The 12,297-nt window shown below is 42.6% G+C and overlaps 1 protein-coding gene across 12 annotated transcripts in view; it reads left to right on the top strand.

Moving 5' to 3' along the window:
• Positions 1-12,297, top strand: part of bptf (bromodomain PHD finger transcription factor) — a 190,601-nt gene that overhangs the window by 143,714 nt on the left and 34,590 nt on the right. For 9 of the 12 annotated variants that reach the window (XM_068058487.1, XM_068058483.1, XM_068058486.1 and 6 more), the window contains 3 exons: positions 4,196-4,347; positions 7,155-7,290; positions 11,683-11,918. In XM_068058487.1, the coding sequence (XP_067914588.1) occupies positions 4,196-4,347; positions 7,155-7,290; positions 11,683-11,918 (524 nt within the window). The remainder of the gene's footprint in view (positions 1-4,195; positions 4,348-7,154; positions 7,291-11,682; positions 11,919-12,297) is intronic. The other 3 variants (XM_068058488.1, XM_068058481.1, XM_068058490.1) reach the window with 1 other exon arrangement.

The following is a 12,297-nucleotide window of genomic DNA, read 5'->3' as shown; positions in this document are numbered from 1 at the left end:
TTATAAAAGAGAAGAACAAGTGGAGGATTCGACTCACTGGCATGTGAACAGAGCTCTGCTTGTGTATTACTTCTTTGACCTCCTTATCTCGAGAGACAATGGACACGCGCCTGGAGGTGGTCAGTGGTTTGTGAAGCAGCGCCTGGAGTGGCTATAAAGGCCAATTCTAGAGTGACAGGCTCTTCCACAGGTGCTGCAGAGAAATTTGTTTGTCGGGGCTGTTGCACAGTTGGCTCTCCCCTTGCGCCTCTGTCTTTTTTTCCTGCCAACTATTAAGTCTCTTCGACTCACCACATTTTAGCCCCGTCTTTATGGCTGCCCGCCAGCTCTGGCGAACGCTGGCAACTGACTCCCACGACCTGTGATCAACGTCACAGGATTTCATGTCGCGTTTGCAGACGTCTTTAAAGTGGAGACATGGACGGCCGGTGGGTCTGATACCAGTGGCGAGCTCGCTGTACAATGTGTCTTTGGGGATCCTGCCATCTTCCGTGCGGCTCACATGGCCAAGCCATCTCAAGCACCGCTGACTCAGTAGTGTGTATAAGCTGGGGATGTTGGCCGCCTCGAGGACTTCTGTGTTGGAGATACGGTCCTGCCACCTGATGCCAAGTATTCTCCTGAGGCAGCGAAGATGGAATGAATTGAGACGTCGCTCTTGGCTGACATACGTTGTCCAGGCCTTGCTGCCATAGAGCAAGGTACTGAGGACACAGGCCTGATACACTCGGACTTTTGTATTCCGTGTCAGTGCGCCATTTTCCCACACTCTCTCTTGGCCAGTCTGGACATAGCAGTGGAAGCCTTTCCCATGCGCTTGTTGATTTCTGCATCTAGAGACAGGTTACTGGTGATAGTTGAGCCTAGGTAGGTGAACTCTTGAACCACTTCCAGAGCGTGGTCGCCAATATTGATGGAGCATTTCTGACGTCCTGTCCCATGATGTTCGTTTTCTTGAGGCTGATGGTTAGGCCAAATTCATTGCAGGCAGCCGCAAACCTGTCGATGAGACTCTGCAGGCACTCTTCAGTGTGAGATGTTAAAGCAGCATCGTCAGCAAAGAGCAGTTCCCTGATGAGGACTTTCCGTACTTTGGACTTCGCTCTTAGACGGGCAAGGTTGAACAACCTGCCCCCTAATCTTGTGTGGAGGAAAATTCCTTCTTCAGAGGACTTGAACGCATGTGAAAGCAGCAGGGAGAAGAAAATCCCAAAAAGTGTGGGTGCGAGAACACAGCCCTGTTTCACGCCACTCAGGATCGGAAAGGGCTCTGATGAGGAGCCACCATGTTGAATTGTGCCTTTCATATTGTCATGGAATGAGGTGATGATACTTAGTAGCTTTGGTGGGCATCCAATCTTTTCTAGTAGTCTGAAGAGACCACGTCTGCTGACGAGGTCAAAGGCTTTGGTGAGATCAATGAAAGCAATGTAGAGGGGCATCTGTTGTTCACGGCATTTCTCCTGTATCTGACGAAGGGAGAACAGCATGTCAACGCTCGATCTCTCTGCACGAAAGCCACACTGTGCCTCAGGGTAGACGCGCTTGGCCAGCTTCTGGAGCCTGTTTAGAGCGACTCGAGCAAAGACTTTCCCCACTATGCTGAGCAGGGAGATTCCACGGTAGTTGTTGCAGTCACCGCGGTCACCTTTGTTTTTATAGAGGGTGATGATATTGGCATCGCGCCTGTCCTGGGGTACTGCTCCCTCGTCCCAGCACAGGCATAGCAGTTCATGTAGTGCTGAGAGTATAGCAGGCTTGGCACTCTTGATTATTTCAGGGGTAATGCTGTCCTTCCCAGGGGCTTTTCTGCTGGCTAGAGAATCAATGGCATCACTGAGTTCCGATTTGGCTGGCTGTATGTCCAGCTCATCCATGACTAGTAGAGGCTGGGCTGCATTGAGGGCAGTCTCAGTGACAGCATTCTCCCTGGAGTACAGTTCTAGGTAGTGCTCAACCCAGCTGTCCATTTGTATTAAGTATGTATATATCAACATGCTGGAGGTTCCATTGACCAGGAACATATCTGGACCAGCCATATAAATACTGTGGCTACAAGAGCAGGTCAGACAGTGGGAATTCTGAGGCGAGTAATTTACCACCTGACTCCCCAAAATCTATCCATCATCTACATGGCACAAGTCAGGAGTGTGTTGGAATACACTCCACTTGCCTGGATGGGTACAGCTCCAACAACACTCAAGAGGCTCGACACCATCCAGGACAAAGGAGCCCGCTTGATTGGCACCCCATCCGCCACCTTCAACCTTCACTCCTTTCACCGCGGACGCACTGTGGCAGCAGTGTGTACCATCTACAAGATGCACTGCAGCAACTCACCAAAGCTCCTTCGACAGCCCCTTCCAAACCCACGACCTCTACCACCTAGAAGGACAAGGGCAACTGACTCATGGGAACACCACCACCTATAAGTACCCCTCCAAGCCACACACCATCCTGACTTGGAACTATATTGCCATTCCTTCATTGTCACTGGATCAGAATCCTGGAACTCAATTCCTAACAGCACTGTGGGTGTACCCGCACCAGATGGACTGCAGCGGTTCAAGAAGGCGGCTGACCACTACCTTGTCAAGGGCAATTAGGGAAGGGCAACAAATGCTGACCTTGCCAGCGAAGTCCACAACCAATGAAAGAATAAAATAAATGTGTTGAACTCTGTTTTCCCTTGAACATAAGTGCTGCTTGATGATTTGGCTCTCATTCATACTTCTGTAAATTCAGTTGGTGCAGTACAACTGTGTTATTACAAGCAGACTGGTTTCTGAAGAGCAGTGTTCCTTTTGAAATCACACTAAGTGGGTCATTGCAGTATAATAAAGTGCACAAGTATTCTGTACCCATATTTCATTCAGCATTCAGAACCCTGAAGCTGATTTTTCCAAAGGCAGTGCCTGAGAAGGTTGCATCTTCAAACTGATGGTCCTAGGGATATAACAGCTCTTGGAATCTGAACCAGAAGCATAGCTTTGTCTGTAGCTGTGCAGCTGACAGCAGAAATTTCCTGCATTCAGATGCTTCCAGATGGCCTCTGGTGATGGTAGTCACACCAGTCAGTACATCATTGCATTAAAACACATGAATGCCCTGTTCAGACACACCTGAGTTCACTCAGTTCCATATGGACATAACAAACCAAAGAAAAAGAGCCATCAACTTCTTCCAAGTGACTGGATTCTTAACAAATGCACGGTGTCGTTAAGGCCCCATCGAATTACCGAACTGGAAAGGAATTGAGTCCCTGAATTTCCGGCTAGTGAGTGGTGATAGCATCTCATGCATGTCCCATCTACACTACTTCCTGCGCCACTTAATGTTATTTAATGGCTCTCTATCCATTCATCCAAGTCATCTGGTAAATATAGTGAAAGGCTGATGTCCCAGTACAGGTCCCTGGTGGACGCCACTAGTCACATCCTGCCAATTGGAGTACATACCCATTATCGCTACGCTCTATCTCCTACCTTCTAACTAATTCCCTGTACATGTCAATAGGTTGCCTCCAAATTTATGCATTTTCATTTTTGCTAACAGTTGCTGTGTGGAACCTTAGCGAATACCTTCTGGAAGTCCATATAAATAACATCCATCGACAATTAGTTATCTACCTTGTTAGTATCCTCAAAAAATTCAACTAGGTTAGATATAGATGACATACCCTTTACAAATCCATTCTGGCACACTCTGATCAGTTTATATTTGTCCAAGTGCATTGTCACTCCATCCCGAATAATAAATTATGGTAACTTTCCCAGACAGCCATTTAGACTCATAGAACTGGGTTTCCGCCGGGTGCTCCGGTTTCCTCCCGCAGCCAAAGACTTGCAGGTTAATAGGTAAATTGGCCATTGTAAATTGCCCCTAGCGTAGGTAGGCGGTAGGAGAATGGTGGGGATATGGTAGGGAATATGGGATTAATGTAGGATTAGTATAAATGGGTGGTTGTTGGTCGGCACAGACTCGGTGGGCTGAAGGGCCTGTTTCAGTGCTGTATCTCTTTAAATAAATAAATTACATCATGCATGAATTTCAGTTTCTGCAATATCCCTTTGCCCTGAAACAATGCAGAGACCTCTTGTCTGCTGCTGTTTTACTGACGACATACCATTGTCACTTGCATAGGCGATGATCGTAAATATTTTATATTGAATTTTTCTGCCTTTTTTTTTTGTAGGTGTAGTTCAGGTGCAGCAGAAAGTTCTGGGAATCATTCCAACAGGCACTACTTCTAGCCAGCAAACCTTTACTTCATTCCAGCCAAGGGCCACCACCGTAACTCTCCGCCAGAATGCACCAGGTACAACAACTACAACTCAGCAGGTACAGGTATTTATTATTTTAATTTACTAGTATTTTAGGTCATATAAATCTGTTTTGTTTTCATACATTTATAGCGGGCATGTTTGTGTGAATATTTCTACGTGATCTGCAGCTTTATTTAAACGGCAGTCAGTTTACAAACTTCACACTACTTTGGATGGGGTGGAAATCAGAAGAGCTTAAGAACACAAAATGTAATTTAGCAATTTACTCCTGTACAAACCTGCTGGGTGGAATGGCTCCTTCTCTGCTGTGTGATCCAATATTCTGCATTCAGTGCACTTTAATGAGGTGCGAACTTGAGCACAGCTTTTTCTGCCTGAAATAAATGCAGCACTTAAACTGCTATAACTGGCAACTTTGAAATTGACTTTGGTGCAAATGACTGTTGCTTCTTAGAGTCATAGAGTTATACAGCACAGAAACAGGCCCTTCGACCCATCGTGTCTGTGCCAGCTATCAAGCACCTATCTATTCTAATCCCATTTTCCAGCACTTGGCCCGTAGCCTTGTATGCTATGGTGTTTCTAGCGCTCATCTAAATACTTCTTAAATGTTGTGAGTGAACATACATTACAATGTGTAAAGTTCTGCAAAAAGAGCATTAGTAGAGAAAATCTACACCAAAGATTGCTTGTGGGAAAGATTCCAGGTTGCTGTGATATTTTTCATTTTATGCTAATCTCACACCACACAATATCCTCAGTAAGACCTAAGTGACTGCCCGTTTTAAACATGGACATTTTGGTGGAGACTGTACAATTGGCATTGCAGCCCAAGGTAAATTTACTTAACTGTAGATAAATAAAAGAGCGAGTAATAGTAATGTAACTTTTATAGTAGAAGTTATATAAAGTTCCTGAAAAGAAAAACAACAAATGTTTGCAATCTCTGTACTAAATTTGTCATTCTTTTGAATTCACATTTGATATACGAAGTGATACTTGTGTTTCTTACCAGTGTGAGAGTTACACAGCTCTCAACTAATTGTCAAAGGTTACAAATAAATTATTCCTGATTTAACGATTTAATTTGTGTGGATATGCCTGAAGGAGGGAGGTAGCGTTACCTAGATTCTGATAACTGACTGCTCAATTTAAAAAGGACTGGCCATCATTCATATAACTGAATCAACCATGCAGCATTGTTCTCTTTGAATTATGGAGCTCAGTAATTCTCTCAAGCCTGTAATCTCAAAGGCAAATGGTCAAAGCCCTTTACATATGTATCCATTTAGGCTGGGGACATGTAGCTGCTACTGGTCTTTAAACACTAACATTATGACTAGATTTAAAACTAGTTGATTGTTTACCTTTTTAGTGATATGTTACCCCAGTTTCAAACAGTTCAGGAACTTTTCCCAGGTTAGTGTGAAGTAGTGGCCGCCATTAAAATAAATGGAGCCACTCTGGAATGCTGGTAGCTCCTGAAAACATTTGGGAAAGTACTTTGAAGATATAAATACCTCTAGCGCCTCTCCTTCTAAGGCTGTTTCAGATACAACTCCTCTATTTTGATGTCTCTCTTCAATTAATTATAGTTTCGATTTTTCATTTTCCCCTTCCAGTATCCAACCAACGAAATCAGTGTTCATAAGCATTGACTGTAATAAAAACCAAGTGTTGGAAATACACGGCAGGCCTGGCAGCATCTGTGGAGAGAAATTCTGATTTATTAATTCTGAAAGGTCTCAGACCTGAAACGTTAACTCTGTTTCTCTCTCCACAGATGCTGCCAGACCTGCTGTGTATTTCCAGCACTTTCTGTTCTTATTTCGGATTTCCAGCATCTGTAGTATTTTGCTTTTATTACATAAGCATTGACTACTATGGTGCCATATTGACGAGGCTGGCCTCTTAGACACCAATCAAATTATTTTCTTCATTGTAGATAAGTGTTAATGGCTTCTTCAGTATTAGATGTCATTAAGGCTGTATGCACCTTTAGGTCTAATCCACCAGTAGACCTCCAAAAGAACCTGGATTTTGCAGATGTACCAATTCCACAGGTTGCCTATTGTTACTGTGCTTTTCCACTTTCTCCCCTCTAATCTAGGGAAATTTGGGATGTTAAAACTAAGAACAATTTCCACCTCCTCCTCAGATGTATTCCTCTCTCAGAGGTCTGTGCCTGTATTCTAGAACTTGAGATGGCCATGAGACAGACTGACTGAATCAGAAGTAAATTAGTGAATGTCTCCCAGGCACACATCAGTTGAAGTTGGTTCCTGCCTCATATGACCTAATGACCTTTTGGTGTTCCTCAGGCTGCTTGTTTAGTTGAGATTTGCCGTTCATAGAACCTTGTTAATCCTGTCACAGTCAAATAGTTATTGGACATTTTGAGCTCATTCACCATGTGGGTTACCAGAGGGGGGGAAAAAAATCAACAATAAAATTACATGTAGCTGGCTAGTTTTGCTGAGTTTTATTTTGTAACGGCTCAAAGAATTAGTAAGAGTTCTTTTATGTACATGCTCCGGTGATACTGTGCCTTGGCATTTGCATTGCCATGCCTGTGTGGAGTTTGCAAGTTCTCCCTGTGTCTGCGTGGGTTTTCTCCGGGTGCTCCGGTTTCCTCCCACAAGCCAAAAGACTTGCAGGTTGATAGGTAAATTGGCCATTATAAATTGTCACTAGTATAGGTAGATGGTAGGGAAATATAGGGACAGGTGGGGATGTTTGGTAGGAATGTAGGATTAGTATAAATGGGTGGTTGATGTTCGGTACAGACTCTGTGGGCCGAAGGGCCTGTTTCAGTGCTGTATCTCTAATCTAATTTGGAAATTAATGTATTGTAATGTTTTATGCTAGGTTCTCACAACAGGAGGAGCGACTCAGATACGTCCTGGTGTTACAGTTATAAGAGCACCTTTTCAACAGGCAGCAACCATTGGGAAAACTATTATCCGTACGCCTTTGATGGTACAGCAAGGCATACTCCCAGCCAGTAGGTTCATCTTTTATACTTCTCAAATGGCCAGTGTGATACATCAGCCAATCCTTTGGTGCTTCCCATCCATTATGCAGGTTTAATTATGTAATAAACTTTTGTGTTGTTGCATTCATTTTACACTGCTGATACTCCTATTGCAGCCTTGTGGCTCTCTTCTGCTTCACCTGTAGGTGAACACAGCCACTACTTTGTGACTTGGGGTTCGACTTTGTTTTCATAATCCACCAGCTCTATGATTTTGCTGGAGGGTGGGACACATGAGCATATGAATTAAGAGCAGGAGTTGGCCACCCGTCCCCTCGAAGCTGCTCCGCCATTCAATAAGATCATGGCTGACCTGATTGTAACCTCGACTCCATGTTCCCAGGTACCCCCGATAACCTTTCACCCCCTTGCTTATCAAGAATCTATCTACCTCTGCCTTGAAAATACTTATAAAGACTCTGCTTCCACTGCCTTTTGAGGAAGAGAGTTCCAAAGACTCACGACCCTCAGAGAAAAAAATTTCTTCTCGTCTCTGTCTTAAATGGGGGACCCCTTATTTTTAAATAGTGACCCTTAGTTCTAGATTCTCCCACAAGGGGAAACTTCCTTTCCACATCCCCCCCTATCAAGACCCCTCAGGATCTTATGTTTCAATCAAGTCACAGCTTACTGTAATAAACTCCAGCGGATACAAGCCTAATCTGTCCAACCTTTGCTCATAAGACAACCCTGTCCACGTATTAGTCTAGTAAATGCTGGAAATACTCAGCAGCTCTGGCAGTGTCTGTGGAGAGAGAAGCAGAGTTAACGTTTCAGGTCAGTGACCCTTCTTCAGAACTAGCAAATATTAGAAATGTAAAAGGTTATAAGCAAGTAAAGCGGGGGTGGGGCAAGAGGTAACAAAGGAGAAGGTATAAATAGGACAAGGTCACAGAAGAGCTGACCAGAAGGTCGTGGAGCAAAGGCAAACAATATGTTAATGATGTGTTGAAAGACAAAGCATTAGTACAGATAGGGTGTGAATGGACCGAATAGCCGCAAGTACAAACGTGAAAAGAAACAGTGGGCAAGCAAACCGAACAAACCAAGATGAAATAAAACAAAATAAATTCAAAAAAATATATAAAAAAAGGAAAAAGAAAAAAACAACTGAAAATAAAAGTAAAATTAGTCTAGTAAACCTTCTCTGAACTGCATCCAACGCATTTACATCCTTAATAGAAAAGAAATTAAAAGGTTGCTTTCATGAGCAAATCACAGCTCAGGCTGTGCTAACAAAAAGGTTGTGAACACACTTGTACTGCACTAATGTAGTTTCACCATATGGAGTAAATTCCATGTGGATACCTCAACATGAGGTGTCGCCCGACCATGTGTCTCTAAAAGGTGTCCAATTTGCTACAAGGACTGCAACAATGTCCGTTGAGTAAAGCACAAGTGATCCAAAGAGGAGACTTCCTCTGCTGATCTAGCTTCCGTTTAGTGCCACTCTACACCAGTCTGACTGAGCTAAGTAACTCGGCAGCAATAAACCTAATGTCCTTGTTGCTAGAAGACTAGCATGTTACATTTACTGCAACATATGCACAAAGGTTTTGATTTTCAGTTTTTCCTAATAGTTCATGTGAATGTATTTCATGCACTAATCAAGTGTTCAAATTTGTGAGTGTGCTATTCTCCCTGTTGTTTTTTCCTTTACAGCAGTTCACCAGTTAACCAACAATGAGTCTGATGCAACTCCATCACCATCTTGAATACTGACAATACTGAAGGCTAATAATAATTATTAGAATTATATGGCTAAAAAATGGCTGATTTGTCGGAACTAAATTCTGGTCATTACCATTGTGGTGTAGTGATTTGCTGTTCAGGCACATGATTGTGTCTTCAATTTTACTAGCTGGGCTCTCTGGAGTTGTGCGGCTGAATGGGGAGGGAAGAAAATGCTTCAAAAAGGAGTTCAGAATAGAGCAATATATATAACCAATCCGTCGTATCGAGGACGTGTTTGTGTGTGTCTGTTCCAATGTATAAGCATGCCTGTACATATTTACTAAGTGGAATGGAGTATATTGTATAACTGTTTATACATGTACTATCTGGAAAGATTGCTTGCTGTCTATTATTGCGGTGCATTTAATAGTTGCAACTGCTAATTTCTGTTGAATGGGATGTGGTTCTGTGCAGCCCACTTCTCTCAGAACATGGATAGAGATAACCTTTGAGATAGTTTACGAGAAATATATTGCTGAAAATAGAGAGATTGTCGAAGCTTTTTGTTTTGCACTCATCAGGACAATTCGCAAGAATACCAATGTAAGGGAAAGCAACAAATTTATACTGAGAAGAGAGTGCTGATTGGTTGGCCAATGGACTCTGATTGGTAGAGGCATTGCCATGGAGAATGCACCAGTTTATGATGACTGACAATTAACTGCCAAGCTTTTTTTGAAATTTAAACCAGGCAGCTTGACTCTGGTCAAGGCATTGGCCTGAGGAATGAACCAGCAAATGGCTGTCACTTATTTTGTTTAGCTGCCTGCCACTGAGCCAATTTTGGATTCTACTTGCCACTTTGCCTTGGATCCCACGAGTTTTTAACTTTCTGACCAGTCTACCATGTGGGACCTTGTCGAAAGTTTTGCTAAAATCCATATTGACTACATCAAACACGTTAAGTTCATTGACCCTCCTTGTTACCTCCTCAAAAAATTCAATAAATTTAGTCAGACATGATCTTCCCTTAACAAATCAATGCTGACTGTCCTTGATTAATCCATGACTTTCTTACTGACAATTTATACTATCTATCAGAATTCTTTCCAATAATTTGCCCACCTCTGAGGTTAGGCTGACCAACTCAGGCTATCCCTTCCTCCCTTTTTAAACAACAGTACAACATTGGCAGTCATCCAGCATCATGCCTATAGGCAGAGATGATTGGAAAATGAAGATCAGAGATTCTGCCCATTCTTTCCTTGCTTCTCTTAGCAGCCTGGGATGTGTTTCATCCAGGCCTGGTGATTTATTCACTTACAAGGATACTGAACAACTTAATATTTCCTCCTTTACTATGTTTATTCCATCCAATATTTCACACTACCCCTCCTTAACTACAGTGGCTCCTTTGTCCCTCTCTTTTGTGAAGACAGGCGCAAAGTATTCATTGAGAACCATGCCCACTCCTTCTGTTTCCCCACACACATTACCTTTTTGGTCTTTAATAGGCCCTACTCTTCCCTTAATTATCCTCTTGGATTTTATGTATTTATAAAATATCTTGAGTTTTCTTTGATTTTTCTTGCTAATATTTTTTCATGCCCTCTCTTTGTTTTCTTAATTTCCTTTTTAATTCAACCCCTGCCCCTTCGATACTCTCTGCTTTCCGTAGTATTGAACTTTTTTTTGCCTTATCCTACTGTACGTTCTTTGACATCTGGCGGCGGGGAGGGGGGTAGGTTTGGGATTCCCACCATTTTTCTTTGAGAGACATATTTCTTCTGAACTCTCTTTAGCTCCTCCTTGAATGCCTCTCTCTGCTCTGACACTGATTTACTTTCACGTAGCTGTTTCCAGTCCACTTTTGCCAAATCACATCTCGGCTCAGATGTGAGTTTAGACAGTGTCTGTTTGACTTTTGGGTGCATCCTGGCCAAACTCGGTCAGCCCTCTGTGATATCTGTACCTGTGCATTTTCCTCAGGAATCACTGTTCAGTGATCAAAAGCCGGAGCCTTCACCCACCCCATAACCCACTGATTTTATTGAAGTACTAATTGCAATAGTTTCATTATTACATGCATGGTTTCGTTTTAGATAAATGTACGTTTATTCACTTGTGTGGCATATATTTTAGTAGGCCCACCTTCTGTGACAAGAACTTGGGAATCCAGACTCTGACCACCTCACTAGAATCATAGAGTTTTACAATACAGAAGGAAGCCTTTCGGCCCATTATGCCTGTGCTGGCTCTATGAAGAGGGTTATCCACTTGGTTCAATTCCCTCATCCTTTCTCAAGTATTTAATTGCTTTCCTGTCCTTTCTGATGTAGCTTCATAATTGGACATGTCACAGGTTTATCAGCACTCTATGTAATGTCCAAACCAAGGCTGTGTATTAAATATAATTAAAAAGAAAAAAGGACTTGCCTTTATATAGTGCTTTTCACGACCACTGGATGTCTCGAAGTGCTTTACAGCCAGTGAAGTACTTTTGAAGTGTAGTCACTTTTGTAATGTAGGGATTTGAATTAATTCAAAGTTGAACTAATTTGCAAAAGTTTTAACTGTTAAAATAACAATAGTTCCAATATTAGCAGAGGAATAGATGTTCATTGTAACAAGGGACTAACTGAACAAATCATGACAAATATTAATGCCGATGCTGTGCTTGCCTTCCAGCTCAAAACCAACAGGTAGTCACTCAGATTATTCGTGGACAGCCCGTAACATCTGTGTCAAGTACAGGTAATTTGATTCAAAGTTCAACCCAAAAGATGATGACTGCGCCAAGCACAGCTATGCAACCTATCCAAAGTCGGCCTGCCACGCCACAAGGCCAGCAGCCAGCCCAAAGGCCACAACAGGGACAGGTCCGATTAACAATGGCACAGCTCACCCAGCTCACACAAGGACAGGTAAGAGTTGTGGAGTATTATCATCATAGCTTTGGAAGTTCTTTACCAGCAGTTTTAACTAGTTACAAATAGTCCGCTTAACCCACAATACTGTCCACTCCTTTAGTCAGTAGCATCTGTCCCATAACAGCAACATTTAACAAGTTCTGTTTGAATTATTGCAATGTGAGTTAATGTTGTTGCAGATTCCAAATCGTGAGGACCGTTCCATTTTGCTTTAGTTTTCTTTTCGGAAAAAGTACAGTTTTAACAGGCAATGGTTGCAGTTTTTTTTGAAGCACTGTCTTGAGAGTAGAATTCTTCAAATTCTCGTTGCCAGACACTAAATTGCAATTTAGGTATAATTTTAGAATTGCCAAAAGCTGCTATATTGATAGAT

Source organism: Heterodontus francisci, chromosome 26 (assembly GCF_036365525.1).
Source record: "Heterodontus francisci isolate sHetFra1 chromosome 26, sHetFra1.hap1, whole genome shotgun sequence".
Classification (NCBI taxonomy): Eukaryota; Metazoa; Chordata; class Chondrichthyes; order Heterodontiformes; family Heterodontidae; genus Heterodontus; species Heterodontus francisci.
Note: the sequence above shows the minus strand (reverse complement) of the source record. Positions and strands in the feature narration are given on the sequence as shown.